General features: G+C 39.9%; 2 protein-coding genes and 1 non-coding gene across 7 annotated transcripts; all 3 read left to right on the top strand.

Moving 5' to 3' along the window:
* On the top strand, nucleotides 93-8,438 carry LOC109223943. Of its 4 annotated transcripts, none has more exons than XM_019388471.1 (6): nucleotides 93-274; nucleotides 1,169-2,221; nucleotides 3,183-3,323; nucleotides 4,145-4,901; nucleotides 5,015-7,151; nucleotides 7,894-8,438. In XM_019388471.1, exons 2-6 carry the CDS (start codon nucleotides 1,294-1,296, stop codon nucleotides 7,921-7,923), a joined length of 3,993 nt encoding a protein of 1,330 aa, XP_019244016.1. In that variant the 5' UTR covers nucleotides 93-274; nucleotides 1,169-1,293; the 3' UTR covers nucleotides 7,924-8,438. The 4 variants fall into 4 exon arrangements, with proteins under 4 accessions (XP_019244016.1, XP_019244009.1, XP_019244001.1 ...); XM_019388464.1 differs by having other exon boundaries at nucleotides 1,162-2,221; XM_019388456.1 differs by having other exon boundaries at nucleotides 93-283.
* LOC109223928 lies at nucleotides 10,119-15,839 on the top strand. Of its 2 annotated transcripts, none has more exons than XM_019388427.1 (7): nucleotides 10,119-10,241; nucleotides 11,044-12,675; nucleotides 12,762-12,843; nucleotides 12,959-13,025; nucleotides 14,459-14,647; nucleotides 14,739-14,799; nucleotides 15,263-15,839. In XM_019388427.1, the coding sequence occupies exons 2-7, from the start codon at nucleotides 11,079-11,081 to the stop codon at nucleotides 15,469-15,471; spliced, it is 2,205 nt and encodes a 734-aa protein (XP_019243972.1). In that variant the 5' UTR covers nucleotides 10,119-10,241; nucleotides 11,044-11,078; the 3' UTR covers nucleotides 15,472-15,839. The 2 variants fall into 2 exon arrangements, with proteins under 2 accessions (XP_019243972.1, XP_019243980.1); XM_019388435.1 differs by having other exon boundaries at nucleotides 10,121-10,241; nucleotides 15,266-15,839.
* On the top strand, nucleotides 16,443-16,514 carry TRNAT-CGU. Its single transcript has one exon. It is a non-coding gene; the product is annotated as a tRNA-Thr (tRNA).

Genomic DNA, 21,964 nt, shown 5'->3' with positions numbered 1-21,964 from the left:
CTCGTTTAGACCCAAGCCCATAATCCATCACCCGACCGCTTTCCCTTGACCGTTAACTTTGCGGAATTGCGGTAAAATCTTTTTTCACTTCCGTTTTTTCTTTTCCTTTTCTCATTTTGTTTTTATATCCACTGCACTCTCTCTGTTTCTCTCTCTAGGGTTTTAACCCAGAAGAGGACTTCAAAAATCTCGGATGCGAAACTCGCTGGATTTCAATTCAGATCGTCGAAATCAGTTTATATTGACATCTTCGGACCTACTAATTCGTCATTTGGTATGCATTGTAAGTGTATATTTGTGCTTAAATTATTTGCTTTTATTGTTCTTTTACTCGGTATGTTTGTTACTGTCATTTGAAAATGCTTGCAATTTAAAAGGTGAGTTTTTTTTTTCTTCTTCTTTTTCATCTTCCTTTTCCCGTTTAAAGCTTACAAATTTGGGATTGAGATGCAGTTGATTGATTCATTATTTTGTTAAGTAAATTTTTCTGTGCAAAGTTTGCAATCCTTATTACCGATTTTATGTGTTATAAAATATTTGTTAATTGGAAGGAAGGATGTAGAAATTTCTTAACACTATGAAGCGTTTTACTGCTTTGGGCAGCTGTAACTTAGACTCTGGAGAAACAAAAATGAGAGGAATAAATGAATTGGGGGCGGGGGGCAGGCAAGGTGTTGGGCGGTGGGTTTGGTTCCTAAGGTCTTCTTAGTTAGGGATTAAGTTAAAATTTATCCCGTTGATATTTGGGTAAAGATTTCATATCTGTTAAGTATTATTTAGAATGTAAGTTTAGGTTGTTTTGTTATTATGAAAGTTATCAACTTTATGTACATTCCTGCATGCCTTATTTCTTCGTCTCTGAAACTGTAAATTTTGCACTCTACATAGTGGTGATAGGCTTTGCTGAAAGAAAAAAGATAAAACCTTTTAATCTTGTAAACTGGAGGAGTCATATCCCTTTGGAGTCTGATTCCTTAACTTTGGACGTGTAGTATCAATGCTGAGATTAGTTGATTACCTTGTCAGTTTTTTGCATTGGCTTCTGCTTTCATCTCTTCCTCTTGTTTCTTTCTCTTCATCTTTGTAAATGCCTGCAAGGTCATGAATTTTTTTTCCCGCTACTTTGCTGGAATTAGATTTCTTGAGTTATTTGAATTGAAGGTTACAGTTTATCTTTAAACGGGCTGCTGGATGAGTTAATTTGGTGATCTGCACGTCGGAACTCCTCTTGGACCGCCAGGTGGGATTGTGCACCCAAGAATTGTTAATTCTATTGGTAGCTGGCTGTTTGAGATGTATGGTCAGAGTAACTATTCCACTCAGATAGGTCAAAATGCTAATATGTCTAGGCCTCCATTGCAGCAGTGGCCTCCTCCCCCTCCTCCCTCTGCCTCTCAGGCTCCACGTCCACCTATGTTGCCACATGGTTATCCACCAGGACCACAAGTTGGTCAGCGTGGCCCTCCTACATATCAGCATGCCCATCATGGTGTACGTCACCCTAGTCCACCTTTTCCAGTTCCAACAAGTGGCAGCAATTCTAGTCAATTTTATGCACTACCTCCTCCTCCTCCTCCATCAGCACAAGTTCATAGAAGCTCCCCAATGCAGCAGTCTCACCAAGTTCCCGTGCAGCATTCGCAGTGGAATCCTAGTATGCATCATGTTGCACCTGTAATAGCTCCGGGTGCTCCTAGAATTCTTCCACCACCTCCATCACTAGGTCAAACGCCTTATAGAGGTGCATTTCATCAGCCATCGCCAGACAGTATGCAAGTTTTTCTTCATAACCTTCCTCCTCCTCCACCACCACCACCACCTAGTTCACAGAACCCTGGTTTATCCACACCTCCCCCATTTGATCCCTCCATGCATTTGAAAAGCCATGATTCTCATGTACAACCTGCGGTTCTTGGTCCTCGGCCACCTTTGCCGCCTTCACCTCCTGGGGATCCACCTCTTCCACCATCTTCACCACCTCTCATATCGTCCACTGCGAATACTAATGGTGCTAAAGATGAAGGGGCGTTTGAGCACGATGGAGGGATTGTTAACAGAGAAGATTTTCCGGTAAATAGTAATTCGGCTTCAGATCTTCCATCTTCTCCTCCTAAGCCTGTATCACTAGCAGTTCCAGGAGAAGCCTCATCAGTTCAACTTATTAATTCAATAAACTCAGCTCCATCTCATTCCGCTGCTGATTCTGATATGGAGATGGAAGGTTAGTGTACTATATTCTGTTTGTATGCTTTACATGTCTACTGTCTATTGCTTATTGCTATTTGATGCTTCTTCTATCCCAATATATAGAAGTTGTTTGATTTAGTATAAAAATCAAGAGAAAGATGAAAAAATGCGAGTTCAGTATTTGTTGAGGGAAACATGGCCATATGTTGTCTTTGTCCTATTGAAGAATATAAACTGAATAGGTCCTTCATATTTTTTTTAAGATCCATAAGATGTATTAAAACTTTCTATGTATAAGTGTATATAGCCTTTCAGAAGAGAACCAAGCTAACTAACTTTTGGAACGGTCAGCATTTTATGGCAAGGATTCTAGCATATGTTTCCTTTGGGAAATGATCTTCGCTTTTACCTGTAAGCTCTTAATTAGTTCATTTGGGTAAGGTTTACTTCAGTCTCGTTTTCTTTTGTGTTAGTCTAAACCCTGAACTACATGGACATCTATGAAAGACAGATAGTGGACACGGTGTCATACCGTTAATGTATAAAGCTACATAGCAATCGGTCTGGTGGAGGGACCAATCAATGGCTATTAGTTGCCTCCACCAATATTATCTTTCATGCCTATTTTAACAGAGGAAAATTAAGAACACGGAGGTTTAAGAGGTCTTCGTACTGGAGTGCCCAATGCAGTTTTAGGAGCCTGAGTATGATTCCGATGTTTATTTAGAAAAAGAAAGATCAGTGAGATTCTTCCTATCTCAGTTGAAGAATGTGAGGTGATTGAACTACTTATTTCGAGTTATTGATTGCTATAATCAAGTTATTTGTCACGCTCTACTTTGCACTTGCCACATCAATATATTCTTGTTTTCTTTGCAACCTGTTCGTTGAAACCTTCACATTTCTTTATTGCCTAGATGCTTCATTTTTTCTGATTGATGGGTGTGAAAGTTTGTAGTCATCTGATCTATCTTGCTTCTCTGTTGGACTATCAGATGATATCACCCAGCTAGATGAAGATCAACAGATCCATCCCTTTGGGGCTGAGAAGCAGTTAAAGGATAGCTTGGCCGAAGATATACTACATCGAAATTCATCGTTCTGTGGGCCCTTGGAGCCAGAGGAACAAAGACAAGGTGCAAACGTTTATGCCAATAGAGGGTGTGACCTGAAAATTCCATGAAGTGACTCATGTTAGAATAGCTGACACACGTATCTTTTAGCTTTGTGCTTATTAGTTCTTTTCTAACTCTGAGCATTCATCATGAGTACGCAATAGAATGTCTATAATTCAAAATATGTTAGGAAGCTACTACCACTAATCTGAGATCACCTTCAAGCTGATATGAGATAAAGACACCCCTGAAACATTTAATTGTTTATTTTGGGATAGCTTTTCTAGGAGTATTTTGACCTTATTTAAATTTATATTCCAGTCAAAATTTAAACTTTTAATGTTATATTATTGTTACTATTATTTACATGTATATAACTTATTTTTCACTTTTATTTTACTTTGGTATAATGATGAGATGAGTTGAGCTTAAATAAAAAACATGGTTAGTGAGGATTCATATAGCCAACCCTAACCTGTTTGGAACTAAGGGGCAGTTGTTGTAGTAGCTTAGTTTTTTGTTTTGATTCTGATGACATATGATTTGATAGGTGGTCCTATCCCGAGTAAAGGAGTGAGGTTGTAGTAGGTTAAAGGCTAGCTTATGGATAGTCTAATTCTAATGAATCCTTTAAATACTAACGATAGTGAATCCTCTTAACAATGAATTGAAATGAAAATTCGTAGAGCGTAATGGATGCATAGGATTCATATAGCCGGCCCATCTAATTTGGATTGGGGCATACTTATTGATTGATTGGCTGATGAGATTATTAGAGTTTGACTTTGATGCAAAGTTGCCTTCTTTGTGTGTGTATCCTCTTACATCTTCAGTCTCTGCAGATACTCCATATAGTGCTCCATCAAGTTTTCAGGAGCCCTCTTCTGAGGCCAACGGTTTAAACAGGGATAATGTACCTGCCTTGGATGATCATGTGCAGACATCATCTTCTATAGAGAAAGATATGAGCCATCCTAGTGTATCACCCACTGATAAGGGAGTTCATCTTGAAAATAGTAGCAGTCAGCTCATGGAAGCTGCCAGTCCTTTTAGGCTTATTCAAGGCTATGCCTCGGATGACAGTTTAGATAATGCTAGTGAGAGTTGTCATGGAAATCTTGGCCCTTTGACAGTTCCTCCACCTAGCGAAGTTGTTACTATAACTGCCAAGACAGATACCGGGAAATCCCCCATATCTTCAGTTAAACCTTCAAATTCTGTTCCCAAAGATGATAAAGAATCTTGTGCTGCTGTAAAATTTGAGGATTCCTTTGATAATGGTGTTGGAAATAGATTATCTTTGAAGACTGATACTGCTAATGAAGGACCTCATAGGGAAAATATCTTGAGCGTTGATGATAGTGACAGTTTTGATTTGCTTAGGGAAGATGCGAAGGATAAATCTCCTATGCGGAAGGTTGATGAGTATGGGAGATTGGTTAGGGAGGGAGTAAGTGACAGTGATTCTGATGATTCACCAAGGTATAAGCGGAGACGTGGAAAAAGAGGAAGAAGCCGGAGCAGAAGCCGCTCTCCTTATGATAGGAGGAGGAGGAAGAGTCCACGGAAGAGACAGGAGAGGCGGGGTCGTTCTCGGAGGTACTCATTTTAATTTGCTTTTTCCTACGTTTCTGCCCAATATCTCTTCTGTTGATTTGATTTCTACTGTAGTTTTGGATGATTTTAAAATTGTCAATGCTTAAACTATACAGCATCTCTCCAAAGAGACGCAGAAGTAGAAGCAAGTCACCTTCTAGGCGTGGGTTAACTTTTGGTGGTGACAAAACGAGAAGGGACAGAGGTCATCTCCCACAATGTAAAGACTTCCTTCGAGGCAAGTGTTACTATGGAGCATCATGTCGATATTTCCATGCTGAGCTTGACAAGAGTGGTGGATCAAGATCATATAGGAGCAAACATCAGCACCAAGATCTTCCGCCTATTTCAAAGGATTCTGATATGCACGATTTAAAGGATCTGGATGATTTAAAGGATTCTCATGCGCATGAAAATATTGGTACTACTCTCGAGAAATCGGTCCACAATCATGATAAATCCCAAAGCCAAGGTATTCCTGCTATGGAAGTGAGATATATGAAAGAACCTGAACCTACTTCTCAGCTTTATGGGAAAGAGAATCAAATGGAACATACTGTGAGTCCAGTAATTGTTGCTGAAGGGCAGAAGCTTCCTGGTGATGATGCTACCGGGGAAATTCCCTCTTCAGCTGGAACTATGGGAATTCATCAGTTTGAAGATCATGTCTCTGGTCAGATGCTCCTAAATGTGGATGAGAAACTTAAAGAGAACTTTGATTCGTCTGTTCCGGAGTCATCATCTGTGCAGACATCATCAATGGTCACACCCGTCCAGCTTCCTCAATTTGCATCTGCCCAGACAGCACCCTTATCAGCTTCCTTTTCTTCACTTCCGCAGGCTTCAAGTACTGCATTTACTCAGCAGATGCCCAGAGATCACAACTTGCCCCCACCATTTAATTCTGCATATATGGAAAGTGTTCCTCTGTATCAAGCTCCATTTCCTCATCAACCGTCTCCATTCGCTGTACCTCTGAGTTCCTCTTGGAATTCTCTTCCACCACGTCCAGCACAGTCACAGCCACCACATCCTCCATTTGTGAACGACTCCTCTGGAAATGCAGCTGGTGGACAACATAATGTTCCTCGGGGACATTTTCAACCAAATATAGTAGTTCCAAGGAATGAGTTCTATTCGAGCTCATTGCCTAATATTCCTCAAGGTGGTGAACATCATGCTTATCTGCAGACTCAACCTATCTATTCTAGGGGTTCACCAAATAGACCACCAGCTTTCCTTGGCGAACGTCTGCCTGTTGGTGAACTTCCTGTTCCATCTTCTACGAGTTACCCTTACATGCAACAGCCGCACTGTGGTCCTCAGACAGCTGGTATTTCTCGACATCTTGTTGAGCCTGGAGGTAGTTCCTCTATGTCAAGGTATTCATCTGATTCATTAGACCAGAATCAAGCTCCTCGGTTGCCTGACTTTGTTGGATCCAGAATTTCAAGTCATTTCAACCCTTATGCATCTACATTTGACCAGCCACTAACCACGAAATTCAGTTCGGATCTTTCAATACATGGAAGAGATATGCTCCCTAGTAATAAATACGGTGCATTTAGTTTGAGCAATATGCCAATTGATGGCCATCATGCAGAAAACCTTGGTTCACGGAATATGACCCCACCATCTGCCCGTGCAGCTGGAGGAATGTTCAACCAGCCAGGTGGTAACCAGTATGACCCACTTTACGACAGCATAGAGCCATCTACTAGCTCACTTAAGAAGTCTGATCCTGGTCAAAAGCTTGAAGTAACTGATGGCTCGGGTGGTATGTTAAAGCTCAGTGGATCCAATGAACCACTGGATGTTGAAGTAAACAAGAGGCAAAAAAGAGGTGGAGCTATTGCATTTACCGCATCAGCAGAAAATGATGAATTTGGTGAGACTGCTGAGGCAGAGGTAGGTGCTGTTGAGAATGGAAGTCCGAGCGATTCCAGTGATGGGGAAGATGTCCCTGCAGGAGAGATTGAGATCGAACAGGTAAAGCCATCTGGGGAGAAAAAGAAAAGTAAGGATTCCCGATCTATGAAGCTTTTCAAGAGTTCAGTTGCTAATTTCGTAAAAGAGCTGTTAAAACCATCATGGCGCCAAGGTAATATGAGCAAGGAGGTGTTCAAGACCATAGTCAAGAAAACTGTTGACAAGGTCTCTGGAGCTATGAAAAGTCACCAAATACCCAAGTCTAAGGCAAAAATCGACCATTACATTGACTCATCACAGAGGAAATTAACTAAACTGGTCATGGTATGACCTCTTCTTATCTCTACTGTTTCACAAAGACCCTTTTATGTGTTTAGTTTTTGCCAAGGGTTTTAATCTGTGCGGCCCAACCAAGTTTAAACAGGTTGTAACACAACCCGTTGATTGACTTGACCCCCAATGGGTTGAACCTGAAATGACCCATCAAACGATTGGGTCTAAACGGGTCAACATAGTGTAACACTGTAACCTGACGGTCAAGATACAAGCTATACCAAAACATACAAAATCAAATTTGGAGATTGGAATAATGTAAATGTGGAAGAACTTAAGCTAATAAAAAAAATTACTTTAGCTTTCGCATTTTTTTCAAAAAGCAACAACAAAAGAGGGAATGTTGGGTCATGCTGGATGTGGTAGGCTTTAACTCGTTATTTGACACATCTTGACCTAACCCATCTTGTTTTTGGTTAGGGTTGAATCAAGTGTTTGCCTTCTGAACATTTTTAGCTTGTGTCCATCATAATGTGGATTGAGTTTACGCTAAAGTGAATGTGCTGGGCATACTTATAATATCTATCTTATGTCTGAAATAGGATTATCCCCCCTTTTACTTGAAGTTGAGTATTACAGTGCTTATCACTGTTGTTTCAAATTTTACCTTTGCTTATCAAATTTATTATTCCATAGAGACTTATATATAACCTTGGTTGTTTAGGATGCTGATGCTCTGATTAGAAGACATTATGCAAATTCAGTACAATGTAACTAACAGTTTACTTTCCAGGGCTATGTTGATAAATACGTCAAGGTATAACTGTCAGTTTGTGGGCTGTTCCAGTTGGCAACAGCAGTTATTTTGCTGTGGTATTTGTCATTGCGGATGCCGCTGCGCCACAGCATACAACTACTTATGCTTTGAAACAAAGTCTTTCCTGATGAGCAGTGAGAGTTGCATTGCTGCTTAGGGATAAAAGCTCATATGCACGAGTATGCCCAAAAAATTGATGCCTCCAAATATTTCCTGAAACGAGAAACGTGGTATTTGGGATTACTTTGCCAACATCTACAATCAAACCCCAAAGTGTTGAACCCTGTATGAAGTGTTTTATCTCTGCAGATGAAGTACGAGGTCTAGACCTCAGCAGCACATTGAGAAGGGCAAAATGTATGTATTAAGTTTCTTTTTAGTTTAGTTTTGTTTCCTCAATATATATCCTTGTTGAATGGGTGTTGTGTATACGAATATTAATAGCAAGCCTGTTATTGATTTTTTCTGCGTCATTGATATTCCCAGAATATTAATAGCAAGCCTGTTATAGTTTTGTTTCAGTTAATTGTGAGGATAACTAGGTTCTGGTTGGATTTTGTATTTATTTACTTACAAATTTTGTAATGACCCGTGAACTCTTAATTCTTGTACACTTCAGATAAAGCTGCTTACTTAAACAAGTACTATGTAAAATTAAGGAATATGAAATAACTCCATTTGAAAAAAAGGGGGAAGGAAATAACTCCCCAACTTAACTATCTCACAGTTGATGTTCTTGAATATCGTATGTGGAATGTCCTTTTTTTTTTGGTTCAAAGAATAACTATTTATATTATGTTAAGGCGGAGTAGTACATGGAGCATTTGAAAGCATAGACATTATCCTGAGGGGGCGACCATGTGATGGGTCGTTACAAAAGGGGGATCTGGGGTATTTACTACTACTGATTCCCGTAGTCCGCGAAATACAAAAAAGGGGTCCAAGAGGATTTTGCAAGCAGGTAGCGTGCTGAAGAACTAATGGTGCAACCCTTCTGACAAAAAGTGTGTCTGAGCGATCATCCTCCAAAGCTGCTTGAACAAAAAGATGGAAGTTGTGCAAAGACAAGACAGTGATGCCTGCAGTTCTATCCATATGGCAGCCAGACTTTGCTAGTAAACCACCTACTTGGTTTTGCTTCCTATATGTGTAAAGTAGGACAGGATCATCCAGTTGCTCAAGCAGACACCTGCAATTATGTATAAGATTAGCATATAGTGGGTGCGAGGTCTGTAATATAGTAAGGGCTGCTTGTGCATCGAGGTTCACTTCTAGAGGATTGTATCCAAGATTAAAAGCCAATTGCAAACCATGACATAGCGCACACTAGTTCAGTTTCGACACTCCCATAAGAGATGGATTATGTGGAATGCCGTCAACCTGCATGTACAACTTTTGTACATCTAAAAACCAAAAATTTAGTTACTAAAAAAAAAATATCAAAATTTTGTAGTCATGATGTTTTGGCTCCTATAAAACTTTTTGAGAGTTTTCTCTTGTTGATTAAACTATGAGATTAGTATTTTTCGTATTGATCGCTAATAATATTTAAAATTTTCTTAATGACGGCGACCTTCAAATCATAAGCTTTGCTCTAAAGCGAACGACTTAAGGATAAAAATGTAGTAATTTTATTTTATTTTCAGGATGAGAAGGTTTAGATTCACGGCGAGGCTAAAGTTGGAAGCACGTAAAGTTGTATACTTACCTGCGATATTTTAAATTGTAAAGTTTGAGCTCGATTTGATGCTATGCAGAACTCTAAAACAAAAACTAACAACTCGATGACTAGGATGTTCACTCTAAACACTCTTTACGTCATGGGGGTCCAGCTCAGAGAGCCTCACACATCCAAAAAAGCATTGTCGATTTTTTACACTTTGGAAGATCATTTTCTGGCCTAATTTTCGGTTAAAGTATTTAACTATGTTGGTTATTCTATTATCAACAATTCGTTAAATTAATGATATTATTTCTACCAATATTATTATGCCTATATTGCTATATTTTTTATATTTTCCACTCGTGGATTTTATACTCCAAAATACTAAACTTTTCGTATTTATACCATTTAAAATTATTTTATGTTTTCTAAAAATAAAAAAAGAAAAAAATTTGCACAAATTGGATAAGATTGGTCGGAAGGATCCGAATCCCCAAATGATTACAAAATTGGATCGGGTTTTCGAGCAAGACAATCTTAAAATACCAAAATCCCCGCTGTATTTACCCGAAATACTCTGGTCCTTCCACTTCTTACTCAAAAATCAAAATTCGACTCTTTCCATTTTCAGTTCTCTCCAACGCTCAACAGATTCAACTAGGTATCTTTCATATGCTTCAAGTATACTGATTTTTTTTTTCCCATTTTCTCTGATGCATTTTACGATCGAGTATTTCGATTAATACAATTTTGAGTTTTCTAGGTTAAATCTGCATAGGCATTGTCTCGTATTTGTGTAGGATTCATAAATGTGATTGCTACAGACTGAATATAGATTGCAATCTCTATAAACTAGCTGGACTGAGCTTACTCCATTTTGTGTTGACCAAATTGTATTTGACTGAATATTTTGCTTTTTTTTTTTTTTCTCTTCCTTTTGGGGAATGTAAACAGTTGTTATTAAGGAAGGTTACGAGTATAAGTAGTGTAGAGTTGATGCAATCTAAAAGCAAGTACTTTTTAAAGTTTATCTTTTTTTAGTATTTCAGACTGCATATTTGGATCAGAGTTGGATCTGTGATTTGAAGTTTATTGGTTACTATAGCGACTTTAAGTTAATATACAATAACAATCGGGGTTTGCAGTTGTTAATATTAAATGTTTATAGATTATACTTAGTGGATTTCTTAATACATATACAAGGTCTGAGCAAAAGATATTGGGTTCATGTGAAACCATATCTTACACTAGGGATCCATCCTGATTTGGATCCTGTTTCTACCACTGAGTTGGGTTCTAATGACACTTTTGTAACTAATGTAGCTACACTCGTGATTGCATGGGAATTTTGCGGAAAAGTTTCTTACTGGTTTCATGCTTCCACTTTTATTGCAAATATGCACTATTAAACTTCAGTTATACCCCAATGTTCTTCATTGGAACTTGGTTTAATGTTATTGCAGGACCTTCCTGTTAACATTGTTGTATCCCCTATTGAATGAAAAGGATGCATAGCAGTAGGATTGTTATCCAGGCATTGCCTGCCCCTGGGGCTCCAGACTACTGGGATGCTGAGAAGGGTAAGGGTGGTACTAAACTGAGAAAGCTGAATAGCAAAGCTGCTTTTAGCAGAGGCCATCATAACAAAAACGTTGATGACCTCATTCCCTGGCAGGCAAAAAGAATGAGAAATAAGCAAAATAGGAGGGTATTTTGTATTGGTAATGCTGACCACGTGTTAGGAGCTCCATTGAGGATCATGGGTCAAGAAAAAAATTCACATCTCTGGTCTTCTGAAAATATCAAATCAAGTACAAAAGTAGGAAGTTGCATTGCGGACTTGAGTGCATGGAAGGTAAAGAAAAGAAGAAGCATTCTGGAGAGCAAGTGTAATGCCTCGGAAAATAATGTAACTACTTGTGAACAGGCAAATGCTGCTGCTATAACAGGGAAGAATCGTTTAGATAAAGGTAGAAGTTCAGAAATGGGAGTTGCCACATGCTATGAAGGAGATTTGGTGATGAGCAGTTGTGAGATAGGGGCATGTCTGTCTAGGAATATATGTGATGGGGCAGAAAAAACTAATTGGAACAATCCCTCTAAGTCTACTGGTGCAGATCGTGATGTGGAAACTTGTAGTGATAGGTGCAGCAGTGACATTTCTAAGGATCGCATTTTTGTTACTTTGGAGTCGAAGTCTGTCTCTGAAGTTGAAAATCGGGATGAGACAGTTTCTAATGTAGGCAATACTTTGACTACTGAACGTGGTAATTTTGTTGAGGTCAATAATGCTGCAATTGAGATGAGGGGTCTGCATAGACACCCAAGGCTGGAAGTGCTGATAACTTATTCCAGGAAGAGGAGAAAGAATTCTAGTGCTCCCGCAAGCAGTTTATCATCTATCATGACGGATGCTGCCTCCTCTTTTCCAATTATAGAAAACAAAGCAAAAACCGCCAGCTCAAACCACTACCAAGTGTCTTTATCGTATTGCTCCGATAATTTGCCTGAAGAAGTAATTACTGGAGACAGTACCTTGTTGACGGGTGTGCAACAAATGCTATTAGAGAAGGCACCTGGTGACAGTTCATGCTCTGAAGCTTGGAATAAAAAGGAAATAATTCAACTTGATGATCAGGAAGAGAACATCAACAGTTCAATGGTTTCTATCAAGGATGAGTGTCCAATAGACTCTAAAGTAGAAAATTCTGAGCAGGAGAATAGAAATGAGACAGATGCCACTGTGAATGTGGCATATGAAATTGAATCTACCAAAGAGAGTTCACATTGTGCAAGGTCTTGTGGTCTTGGGGCCTCCAATGACACTAATAGTATGATCACAACCAATGAAACCGTGAATGGGGAAAGACAATCAGCAATTGAAGACAGTCCTCATTCAAGAACGAGTGCTTTTGTAGATGGGAAGACTCAAATCACAAATATGGCTGTCATCCCTCCATTGGGTGGAGTGCTTAATGCACCTTCTAGTAAGAAGCTTCTTGTACTTGATGTAAATGGATTACTTGCTGATATTGTTCCGGTTCGTCATGTTCCATATAATTTGAAAGCGGATATCATTGTATCAGGGAAAGCAGGTAGAGTTGGCCGACTTTTTATTTCACCTTTTAGTTTTACTTTCCTTTTAGAAATTATTCTAACTGGGTTATATCTGCTGTGCCAGTTTTTAGAAGGCCTTTTCTTGACGATTTTCTGCAATTCTGCTTTGAGAGATTCAATGTAGGTGTATGGTCATCAAGGATCAAGTACTCTTCAAACTTTGCTTACTCACCATAGTACATTTATTGGATATATTCGGTAGTTAAAATGTGGACTCGTGTGGTTATATCTGCCCCATGTATGTTGTTGAAAATTATGCAGGAAGAATATGGAGTTGGTTCTTGATGTTCTTCTGGGAAATGCCAAGCACAAGTTGGTCTTTTGTTGGGTAAGAATTTCTTGCTTCTCATATTCTTTCATGACGTGGTGCTTGTACAGGTGCTCAATTCTTGGTGTTCATAGCAGAGGACTAAAAGAAAATCTGTGATTCTTGGACTTTAATATCATTTGAAAAAGGGGAAGTATGGTGACAATTAGTTGTATTTTCTGATTTTCTCCCAAGAATTACTATTGCATGGTTACATAAATGTGGATATCATAGGGAACCTAGGAATTCCTGCCTTGGAATTAGAATCAGACTCAGGTTGAGAAAACACGAGTTATTGGTCTTGTTTGTCTAAGCACACATACTATATTTCTCATCTCAAAGGATAATTTGAGGATTCAAATCCATATTCTACTTCATTGGACTATAGAAGAAGGATTTTCATTCATGCCCAATGTGAATGATTGAAATCCATAGATAGTGATTAGAAAAATAACTAGATATGATAATGAAGCTTGATTGTTGCACTACTTTGTCATATATGCAGACTCTTTTGTTTGCTGATGCATCGATTTCTGAATTATCAATCCAATAGGAGTCTCAATCCTTTTCCCGCTCTGATCCAATAATTGAATTGCTCTAGATATAAATTGGTGGAGGGGTGGTCAATATTTAATTTTCCTTTCGGGCTTGATTGCCGTTCTTTCAAGTTACCCTTTCAAGGCTCAAATTCTACGACAGTTGTCACCCTTCCCTTTATATGTCCGGTTAAGTTTTGGGCCTTCACGAATGGGATGTGTTATTGACCTTTCATAGTGTGAGAAAATAAAACAGCTAAACTCTTTTCTTTGCAAAAGAAAATGAGTGGCTTGGAAAATTTAGCTGGTTCGGGATGGAAACAAGTCCCCATGATTGCCACGTAGCTTACTGAGTATTCCTTCATTAATTCTCCCTTGCCCTTATTCCTCAATGAAACCAAATACCTAGGGATACATATGGTGCACTGCCTTGCTCTACAACCTAATACTTTTTGGGCTCTAGTTGAATTCCTGAGAACTACATTAAGTCTGCTGCTTGGCTTGTGAAACTATGGTTTTACCTTATTGCGATAGGCTGGAGTTTCCAAACTAGTGGCTCATTCTCTATTGGATAGTTATTTTAAGATCTGGTAACCTAGTTGGATAAACACTTTTGATTGAACATAGTTAATGTTTGTGGCTCTACCCACTCGATTGATGTATGAACTAACATATGGAAATGTCCCGTTCCTAATTGTCAAGTAAGATCGAGAAATACTCTTTTGTTCTTTTTTTTTTGTTTTCTTCTCGTTGGGAGAATATAAATGTTATGTTGGAGAAGTTGCTAATTTCTATCCTGCCTTCTATTTTTTCAATTCTTATTATTTTGGTGTTCTTTGTACACACTTATTTGTTTCTCTGTTTGCTCTTTTCATTTATTCATTTCAAAGTAGCATAACAAACTTGAATCTTATGTAGGATCAATCCCACTGCACTGATACAGGTTTTCCTGTTGTCGGGAAAAGGAGGACTAAGCCTATTATCTTGAAGAAGCTTAAAATGTTGTGGGATAAATATGAACCAGATCTTCCATGGGAGAGAGGTGAATATGATGAGTCAAACACACTTTTATTGGATGACTCTCCTCACAAAGCGTTGTGTAATCCAGTGAGTTTAATCCTTTCCTCTTCCTGGGAAATTTATTTTTACTGCATGACTAAAAGTCAATAAGTTTGAACTTTCATTTTCGTTTTTTCAGCCAAATACAGCAATATTTCCAAATTCATACCACTACATGGATGAGAAAGATGACTCATTAGGTGAGTTCTGTGTGTGTGTTTTCCCTTGCAAAACTATCACAACTACAAGGGTAGGTGAGTCAGACATGTCAATTGTAAACTTTGTTTCTTGGGCTTCTTCATTGAGAGGCCGGTGATGTTTGTACCTCATGAGTATACCGTGTGTGTTTTCGGATGAAGCATGCAAATTGATTCTGAACTCTGTTACTTGGAATTTTTTGTGATATTATTTTGTACAAGGACTTTTTGCTATAGTTCCTCGCTTTGCTTCTCCAGGTTTCATACTTCCAATTATATGTTTAGTTAAAGTGCTTTACACTACTATATATGACCTCTTAAACGGTTTGGGTCATTCCTATTCTGTATGGGGTAGAGATACCGCTCTGTGATTGTGGTTGCCCTCTTTGTGTATGCATGGCATGAATTGTATTCTATCCAACTCATGCTGTTAGAATTTATGTAACTTCATTTTGTTTATCTGCAGCAGGGCCTGGGGGTGATCTGCGAGTTTATCTTGAAGGATTGTCCATGGCAGAAAATGTTCAAAAGTATGTAGAGAGTAATCCATTTGGTCAACGACCTATCACTGAAAAGAACGTATCTTGGCGTTACTATCGCAAGGTTATTGATGCTGCGACATATTTACAAGAAAGTGGTACTAATAAATTCTCAACTTATAGATGTCGATATTGATGGAAAACTTGATTTTTGCAATGTATATATTTTGTATAAAACCTATAGTTAGCTCGGTAGCTTTTTGATTGATGTTGCTGGGACACCAGCCTTACTACAGTAGCCAACAGCGTAGAATATTTGGCTTTGCTTTGAGGGCTTACACTCAGCCGACGCATCTAGAAACAGCTTTTTGCACGGCATTTTGCATATACTTGCCTCATACCTAACCCAATGACTAGTTATTTTTGGCCCAACCAAACTATTTAGGAAGCAAGTTGTAAATCGCAGGGCTAATTTTTGTTGTAAACCTGTACTAGTCCTTGTGACCATGCATATTAATCTGTTATGTATTGTTTACAGCAGTAATAGAAATATTCTTACTCTTACTGATCTTTGTACGAGTATCTACTTTTGCTCTCATATTAGTAGCTTCTTTATGCTTCCATAAAGTCCCATAAGTGTAATTAAGGAACAATGCAAAAGACTGGACGTCGACCTTTGTCCAATAATTTAGATCGTACTGGACAAGTTGAAGTTACTAGATGGACTCAACATCATTTTGAATTTACAGGTTAGACTATTTGGAAAATCAAACTCAAGTTTTTTTTTAAGTCTTATGTTAGGAAAACAGTAGTATTGCTAATCTTGGTACTTGGGAAAGAAAACTAAAATCCCAAGCTATCAGAACCAGTAGAGATCAAGACTTTGCTCCTCCCCTTCCTAGTCATGTCAGGATCACAATTCTTATGTTCGAATCGATTACTCCAAGACCAATCCTATGACTTTAACTCCTTTTCCAATATGCATACTGTTAAATTTTCTGGTGATGCCAGTGGGACTGGGGCGATCAAATCATTGCCTTTGGGCTTTGGCATTTGTACGTTGGTCATTGTGCGAGTTAATTTATGAAACTTCTGTTTTCTAATAGCCTGGTTTTAACGAGTAAATGATATATATATATTATATAAATTGCGACTATTGTACAAGCTGCCTCCGTAGCATAGTGGTAGTGCGTTCGCTTCGTAAGCGAAAGGTCGCGAGTTCGATCCTCGCCGGGGGCTTCTATTTCTCTCATATTTTGAGCCATATTTCACTCATTTTTTTGAGCCAACTTTCAGTTGGGTAAGCACTAAACAGAAATATTTCCTTCTTAAATGCAAGATGCTCAATTTAAAATGTCTCTTTATCGCATGCATGCCCTATCATATATATATTTTTCTTCTTAAATTAAATGCAAGATGCATGCCCTATATATATATATTTGGTTAATTTTCTTCTTTATTCTTCTATGAGGACCACAACCTTTCGCTGCTTTACAAAAAGTGCATCTTCAGGCCCAATTTAATTGGTTTCAACTGGTGTGACCATTCCTTTAAACTTTAATTCTTGGACCTAGTGACATGCCGATAATTGAGTACAGTGCAATAAGTCACTATCCATAGCTTATCTTATTTCCCTTTCACCCTCTGTCGCATAAAGAATAATCTATATAGATAGCTATCAGTGAATTTTGCATACGGTCAAAATCATATGCCTCCGATTTATAGGCTCGAGGGTCCATCCTAGGCCCAAGTCCGGGCGAGGTCGAGTTCGAGCCCGGTGGACCAGATTCGAGTTCGAAGACAGAACGCAATGCTCGAGAGATAGGAGTACGAAGAGTTCCAAGGCTGAGTATGCTCGACCCCGAAATAGTACCGTTATGGATTTACAACAGAATGAGCTAGATTCCTGCCATGTCCCCAAAATCATGGCGCAAATCCCGGCGTAGGATCGTACAATTTCGTACTAGGCGGTTAAACATCTATACCAAGAATATTCCTTACTGTAAATAGAAATATACCTTATTTAGGGTTTCTATATAATATAAAGGGGACCCCAATCATTTGTAACATCATCTAATCATTGAGGAAAGAATATACTCTCTGCTTTTGCCTACTGCTCATCAAAATTGTCCTTTAGCTCTATTGCTCTTACTTTACTTTTCTTGCTTGATTGTTCTTATTGTACCAAACCCACCTCGAGGTCACTGCTGCTGAGTTACATTGGTTTGATTCACTTATTTCTTTCACTTCTACTTTATATTTCTTGATTATTAATTGGTATTGAATCTAATCACGTATCTTTAAAACCACAAGTCAAATTTAATTGTTGCTCGTATTTTCGACGTAAACAGTTTGGCGCCCACCGTGGGGCTAAAGACAATAGAAATTGTTTCTTTACTGATTCTTACTACACACGTTATTTCTACACTTTTTCTTGTCAAGAATTTTTGATTCTCAGGCTGAAACATGTCTAGCTCACAAAATGCACCTGTTCATGACAATGAAGGTCGGTGAAAACAACAATGTAGGGGTCAGTGTACCACCGGTAAACCCTGGGGAAGTGCCAAACATGGAACCAGTTGATGTTAGTTATCATATTGCTCTAAACGCGAATTTAGGCACAGACCTCGGAGGGAGTGTACGCAGGGAAGCCCGACCTGGTGGCCAAGGAACACAAGGCGTGGGTGATGGAGAAATCAGCCTCCAAGTGATATTCGAAATGCTGCAAGCTCAACAGATCGCCATTGCTCAACTTCAAAGTCAAAATAAGACTCCGAGTTTAGCTGAACATGAAAACAATCGACGTACTGAGCTAGCGCTAGAAAGGCCCGATGAAAGTGGCTCGGGGACTGACCCCACGATTATGAAAATGCTCAAAGAGCTCACTAAGAGGATTGAGTCCGGGGAAAAAAAAATTGAAGACAATGATAAAAAGGTGGAGACCTATAACTCCCGTTTAGACCAGATACCGGGGGCACCTCCAATTTTGAAAGGATTAGATACCAAAAAATTCATACAAAAACCCTTCCCTCAAAGTGCGGCTCCGATTCCTATTCCTAAGAAGCTTCACATGCCCGATATACCCAAATATAACGGAACAACCGACCTCAACGAGCATATTACTTCATACACTTGCGAAATCAAAGGAAATGATTTGAATGATGATGAGATCGAATCAGTCTTGTTAAAAAAGTTTGGAGAAACGTTGTCGAAAGGAGCCATGATTTGGTATCACAACTTAGCTCCTAACTCTATTGACTCGCTTGCTATGTTAGCAGAAGCCTTTGTGAAAGCACACGCCTAGGCCATAAAGGTGGCCACGAGAAAATCGGATGTATTCAAAATAAAACAAAGGAACGACGAGATGTTAAGGGAGTTCGTGTACAGGTTTTAGATGGAAAGAATGGAATTACCACCGGTCTCCGATGACTAGGCAGTACAGGCCTTTATGCAGGGTTTGAACGAATGGAGCTCGATTGCATCTCGACAATTAAAGCAAAACTTGATCGAGTATCCAGCTGTGACGTGGTCAGATGTGCACAACCGTTACCAATCAAAAATCAAGGTCGAGGACGATCAGTTGGGAGCCCCCTCGGGTTCGGTTCATCCTAACAGGTTCGTGGCCAAGCCCCCGAGGGATACAAATAGGGAATCAAGATCAAACAGGGAACGATATCAACCGTATGTCGATCGAATAAACAACAGTTCAGGTCGGACCGCTCCTCGAAACGATCGAGGTCAAAGTTCTCGGGGACTCATAAGTAAAAGCGGATTCGATAAGCATACCGATCCCGCAGAGGAACCTCGATTATCGGAGTACAACTTCATCGTAGATGCATCGGGGATTGTGTCAGCTATTGGAAGAATCAAAGACACCAAGTGGCCAGGCCTATACAGACCGATCCCTCTCAAAGGAACCCGATCTTGATGTGCAAGTATCATGGCACACATGGTCATAGAATAGAAGATTGCAGGCAGCTAAGGGAAGAAGTGGCTCGGTTGCTCAACGAGGGCCACCTTCGAGAATTCCTAAGTGATCGGGCTAAGAATCACTTCAGGGAGAGAGATGCAAGGAAAAATGATCAAGAAGAACCGCAACATGTAATCCACATGATCATTGGCGGAGTCGATGTCCCTCAACGACCCGTGTTCAAACGCACCAAGGTATCGATCACAAGAGAAAAACGAACTCGGAGCTATGTGCCCGAGGACGCCTTATCATTCTGTGATGAGGAAGCAAAAGGCATATCTCAGCCTCACAACGACGCCCTGGTAATCTCTATCCTTTTAAATAAAATTCAAGTTAAACGTGTTTTAGTGGATCCAGGTAGCTCAGCAAACATAATCAGATCGAGGGCGTGGAACAACTCGGCCTACAAGATCAGATTGTACCTGCATCCCGGGTCTTGAATGGCTTCAACATGGCAAGCGAAACAACAAAGAGAGAGATTATCTTGCCAGTAAACGTAGCTGGGACCATACAAGACACCAGATTCCATGTCATCAAAGGTGATATGAGGTATAACGTACTCCTCGGGAGACCATGGATACACAACATGAGGGCACTGCCTTCAACTCTTCACCATATGATGAAATTCTCAACAGAGGAAGGAGTGAAAACAGTCTACGGAGAGCAACATACTGCAAAAGAGATGTTTGAAATCGAGAAAGTGGTGCCAATACTAAAGCCCTTGACCTCGGAGAAATCGAGCACCAAAGGTAAGCAGGCGGCTAAATAGCAATCACAGCCCCCAGCCTCGATGGAGTCGGAACAATAGGTAATCGAAGATGAAGAAGAGGACCTCCTTACTCCTCGAACCTTCGTCGTTCCCGAAGAGTCCGATGCAACCAAGTCAACTGTCGAGGAACTGGAGCAGGTCATACTTATCGAATACTTGCCCTAGAGAAAGGTATACTTGGGAACAAGATTGACCCCCGAACTTAGGAAAAAACTCATTTAATTTCTTATTGATAATATGGATTGCTTTGCTTGGTCCCATTTAGATATGACGGGGATTCCACCGGAAATCACCACACATCGGCTGAGCACCGACCCCAGGTTCAAACTGGTGAAGCAAAAAAAGGAGGCCTCAGTCCAAGGTAAAGCATGCTTTTATAAAGGACGAGGTAACCAAACTTCTTAAGATAGGACCCATTCGGGGGGTAAAGTACCCCGAATGGTTAGCCAACGTAGTTGTAGTTCCTAAAAAGGAAACAAACTTAGAATGTGTGTAGACTATAAGGACTTGAATAAGGCATGTCCGAAAGATTCTTTCCCGTTTCCAAACATCGATCGTATAATCGATGCCACGGCCGGCCACGAGACCTAACTTTTCTCGACGCCTACTCTGGGTACAATCAGATTCAGATGAACCCGGAGGACCAGGAAAAGACTTCGTTTATTACTAAATTTGGAACTTATTTTTACAACGTAATGCCCTTCGGGCTTAAAAATACAGGAGTTACATACCAACGCCTAGTTAACAAAATGTTCGAAGAACAAATAGGTAAAACAATGGAAGTCTATATTGATGATATGTTGGTTAAGTCCCTGCGCGCAGAGGACCATTTAGCTCATTTGCAGGAAACATTCAAGATCTTGAGGAAATACAACATGAAGCTTAACCCGGAGAAGTGTGCCTTCGGAGTCGGTACAGGTAAGTTCCTCGGCTTCATGGTGTCAAATCAGGGTATCGATATTAACCCCGATAAGATCAAGGCCATCGAGGATATCAAGGTCGTGGATAGCGTGAAAGCAATACAAAGGCTAACAGGGCGAATAGCTGCTCTGGTTCGATTCATTTCGAGGTCGTCTGATCGAAGTCACCGTTTCTTCTCCCTGCTCAAAAAGAGAAAGGATTTTGCATGGACCCAGGAATGCCAACGAGCCCTGGAGGAACTAAAGCGATACTTATCGAGCCCGCCTTTGCTTCATACCCCGAAGGCAGACGAAAAACTTTACTTGTATTTGGCTGTGCCAAAGATAGCGGTAAGTGGTAGTTCGAGAAGAGCAAGGTATGCAATTTCCTGTTTATTACGTAAGCCGAACTTTAGGGGATGCTGAAACAAGGTATCCTCACTTAGAAAAATTAGCACTCGCATTAATAAGCGCATCTCGAAAGCTAAAACCATATTTTCAATGTCATCCTATATGTGTATTAACCACTTACCCCCTTCGAAATGTTTTGCATAAGCCCGAGCTATCGGGCCGATTGGCCAAATGGGCCGTCGAACTTAGCGGGTACGATATCGAATATCAACCCCGAACGACCATCAAGTCTCAAATCCTAGCTTACTTCGTGGCTGATTTTACGCCGACCTTCGTACCCGAAGTGGAGAAAGAACTCCTACTAAGTTCGGGTACATCATCGGGGGTATGGACCCTTTTCACAGATGGTGCCTCGAATGTGAAGGGGTCCGGGCTTGGCATAGTCTTGAAGCCACCCACGGGTGATACCATTAGACAATCCATTAAAACTTCTAGATTAACTAACAATGAGGCCGAGTATGAGGCCATGATTACAGGTCTCGAGCTAGCTAAAACCTTGGGAGCAGAAGTCATCGAAGCTAAGTGTGATTCCTTATTGGTGGTAAACCAAGTAAACTAAAGCTTCGAAGTTCGAGAGGATAAAATGCAACGATACTTGGATAAACTACAGGTAACTTTACACCGCTTCAAGGAGTGGACG

The sequence above is a fragment of the Nicotiana attenuata genome, chromosome 1, assembly GCF_001879085.1.
Source record: "Nicotiana attenuata strain UT chromosome 1, NIATTr2, whole genome shotgun sequence".
Taxonomy (NCBI): Eukaryota; Viridiplantae; Streptophyta; class Magnoliopsida; order Solanales; family Solanaceae; genus Nicotiana; species Nicotiana attenuata.
The sequence above is the reverse complement of the archived record's forward strand: the minus strand, read 5'-3'. Positions and strand labels throughout refer to the sequence as shown.

Excerpts from the sequence above, each read along its gene's own strand:
- LOC109223928 (XM_019388427.1), top strand. The coding sequence starts at position 11,079 with ATGAAAAGGATGCATAGCAGTAGGATTGTTATCCAGGCATTGCCTGCC. Across the intron at positions 12,676-12,761 it reads CATTGTATCAGGGAAAGCAG|TTTTTAGAAGGCCTTTTCTT; the intron begins GTAGAGTTGGCC and ends CTGCTGTGCCAG. Across the intron at positions 12,844-12,958 it reads GTATGGTCATCAAGGATCAA|GAAGAATATGGAGTTGGTTC; the intron begins GTACTCTTCAAA and ends AAAATTATGCAG.
- LOC109223943 (XM_019388471.1), top strand. The coding sequence starts at position 1,294 with ATGTATGGTCAGAGTAACTATTCCACTCAGATAGGTCAAAATGCTAAT. Across the intron at positions 2,222-3,182 it reads TTCTGATATGGAGATGGAAG|ATGATATCACCCAGCTAGAT; the intron begins GTTAGTGTACTA and ends TTGGACTATCAG. Across the intron at positions 4,902-5,014 it reads AGGCGGGGTCGTTCTCGGAG|CATCTCTCCAAAGAGACGCA; the intron begins GTACTCATTTTA and ends TAAACTATACAG.